This window comes from Haliotis asinina, chromosome 1 (assembly GCF_037392515.1).
Source record: "Haliotis asinina isolate JCU_RB_2024 chromosome 1, JCU_Hal_asi_v2, whole genome shotgun sequence".
NCBI lineage: Eukaryota > Metazoa > Mollusca > Gastropoda > Lepetellida > Haliotidae > Haliotis > Haliotis asinina.
Window position 1 is genome coordinate 7,415,913 of NC_090280.1, and position 2,847 is coordinate 7,418,759.

At 42.4% G+C, this 2,847-nt stretch overlaps 1 protein-coding gene across 1 annotated transcript; it reads right to left on the reverse strand.

Annotated features, from left to right (window-relative positions):
* Window positions 1-429: 429 nt before the first annotated feature.
* On the reverse strand, window positions 430-2,172 carry LOC137286647 (uncharacterized). The gene is made up of 2 exons (XM_067818648.1): window positions 1,798-2,172; window positions 430-567 (listed from the first exon to the last, which is right to left on the reverse strand). The coding sequence occupies exons 1-2, from the start codon at window positions 2,170-2,172 to the stop codon at window positions 430-432; spliced, it is 513 nt and encodes a 170-aa protein (XP_067674749.1).
* Window positions 2,173-2,847: the final 675 nt, after the last annotated feature.

Sequence of the window (2,847 nt, forward strand, 5' to 3'; positions counted from 1 at the left end):
TTTGAGCATTGTTTTTAAGATGTATTTGGTCAAGAGGTATGAGACTTCATGATAACGTGTCTTATTTCTCTAAATAAATCTAAGCGTTCCCTTATTCTTTTCCATCAGTATATATAATGTAATGCATTCTTTTGTGGCCTTAAAGGCTTCACCGTACAATATCTTGAAATAGACAGGTCTCTGTTTCTATTTGTTAGGACCAGATATGCTTTGGAATATCCAAAATACAGACAACATGCATTTTAAGCAGATGTAAATATTCTTGGCCATGGGCGAAGTAGTCTAAATTTTGAGTTTTCGAAATATCACCAATTTTCAGATAGAGGAACTTGTATCAGAGATCGTTATCTTTATCAAATATGAATCATAATGTTTCGTCTGTCAAGCACGCCGCCGTTTTTGAATAGCCTCTTTCTCTTTTAGCCATCATTAGCATATATTCTCTGGTTCACAAACTGGAAATCTGCTCGTATGTTGTCCGACTTTCATATATGTTCGACAGCTGGACAACACTTCTGTCCTGAGCCATATATTCTCCCCCAGCTTCAGAGTGTACGTAATCACCACCTGAAGCAATTAAAGTGTATTTAGTTATGAAAGTCTAATATTAGTGCACGGGCGCAGGACTAACGAAGGATATGCATGTGATTGTCCCCTTTGGAATCTCTGATTGTTCTCATCAACATCTACAATATACTACAGCTAGTGCAAAATGGTGCACTTGGACGACGGAACATTGAATTCCTGCATATAATTACCAGAGTAAACCTACCAGTTGTGCTGATACTTGACTGTGGTGGCACCTACAGTAGTTGGTTTGAAAACAGTACGGTGCGTGGACCTATTGGGCTTACCAGATGTGGATACCTCCACGTCGACTGCATGATTGTCCACAACCTGCTGCACAGTTCCGTCAGAAGGAAGGCTTACTGTGGATTTAACTAATGTTTATCACACAAGAAACACACCTAGAAACACCTCAATGAAACTGTAGTTTAGAAGGTTGTTAATTCCTGTATATTTCAGGAGGGATAATATATGGTGAACAGTGAGAACGAACGAACAAAAACATTCTAGATAGATAGATAGACTGGATATTTATATAGCGCACATATCCACGCACTAGTGCATGCTCAAGGGGCTGGTATTTTTCCCTCGATCACCGGATGTCAATCTCAACAGCACATCGTATTTCAATCTCAACTCCCTGTGGAGTATACAACTCTTGCTGCCACTAGGCGCACCGAGTTTATTGTGGCTCTCCTACCCTAACGAGGTACCCAATTGACAGCTGGGTGAACTGGAACACATAGTCACAGCACTTTGTCCAAGTTTACTGCCCGTTGCTGTGCCCGCAACTAGGTGTATGCACGTGTTCATGTGGCCACCATCTGGTCATATACCAACGGATTCGTGGGTTCTATTAAGTGCACAGGGTTGTGTACTGTACACTAGGGGTTGCGACAACACTGAAAGAGTCTGCACACAAAGTTGACTCCAAGGTTGTTACTCCCGGTCACAGGTGGGCTCGATCCCGAAACCTCAACCTCACTGGATCACTAGCCTGGCACCTTAGCCAGCTCGCCCACCATGCCCCGAGCTAAAGAGTAACGGTTAAATACAGATCAACATTTGTATGATAAAAGATACGTTAGTCTCATATGTCCTCACAAGTTGACGATATGTATTTCTGGATATGGTCTTTCTCAGTGTATGTTGCTCTTGTTTTCAATATGTGACTACGTGCTCTCTGTCAAATCACTATACCCGTACTATCCATGGTAACAAACACATTACCTCCCAATACCACTTGACAGCCTCCTCGATGAAACGAATAGCTCCTGGGAGTTCCATCCAGTGTTTCAAACTCAATACAATGCCCCTCTTTGTTGGGTAGGCCATGCCACTCGGGTACACTTCATACTTCACATGAATGCTCAAAACATCGTCCCATGTCTTGGCTGTCACATACACGTTGTCGCCGAGATGTAAATGACATCTGGGATCCTGCAGTTCAGTCATCTGCTTGTCTATCTCAAAACCCAGCAATGTCATGGCTTCTATCTCTCCACATTCCCGCAGTGCTTTGCAGAAGAGGGAGTACGCCTGAGATCCTCGTCGGGGAAGTATATCTAATAAAGATCGGACCCTGTCGAAGGACAGTTTCTCCATAATGTCTGCTTTCATGAAGACGGTAGGTAAACCAAACTGCATCAGTTTGTCGACCAATTCTTTTACGTGCTATATGGCCTGCACGAGGCCAGAATAATTCTTCCTTAGGGTATCGCGGTCTACGGAATTTTCTGTCATTGGTAAACAGCTACCAGAACCAGTAGAGTCAAGAACATAGACTGGAGAGGATACGTTCTCTCTTTGGTGAGCGAAGTCGGAATGATCTGGAGGACTGTTTGGGGGCCTTATAAGATCCAGGTGAGTCAAAAAATACGTTGTGGGGAATTCCATAAACAACATGAGTCACACCCTAAATATAGACACACTGGGTGTTCACACAATAGATCTTAACATAAGAGTAACTGATGGTCTAAATATAGATACACCAGGTGTCCAGGTGTTTCATTATAAATTCAATATGGCGAATACATTCTTGAATACCAAGCCTTAAAACAATGGGTGTCAGAAATTTGCAGCTGCTAATCCCAGTTACGACTGTTGATTGGAACTGCAGCAATTCCGCTGCTTACAAGTACAGATTTTAAGTCAGTTTGAAAGGATGTTTATGTCTCGGACAAAGCATTTCTTTTGTTGTGGATTCCTCGTACATATATGTCCATGTTCTCGTGATGAAATTCGGGATGTAATTCCACCAGACACCGATCTAAATCATTT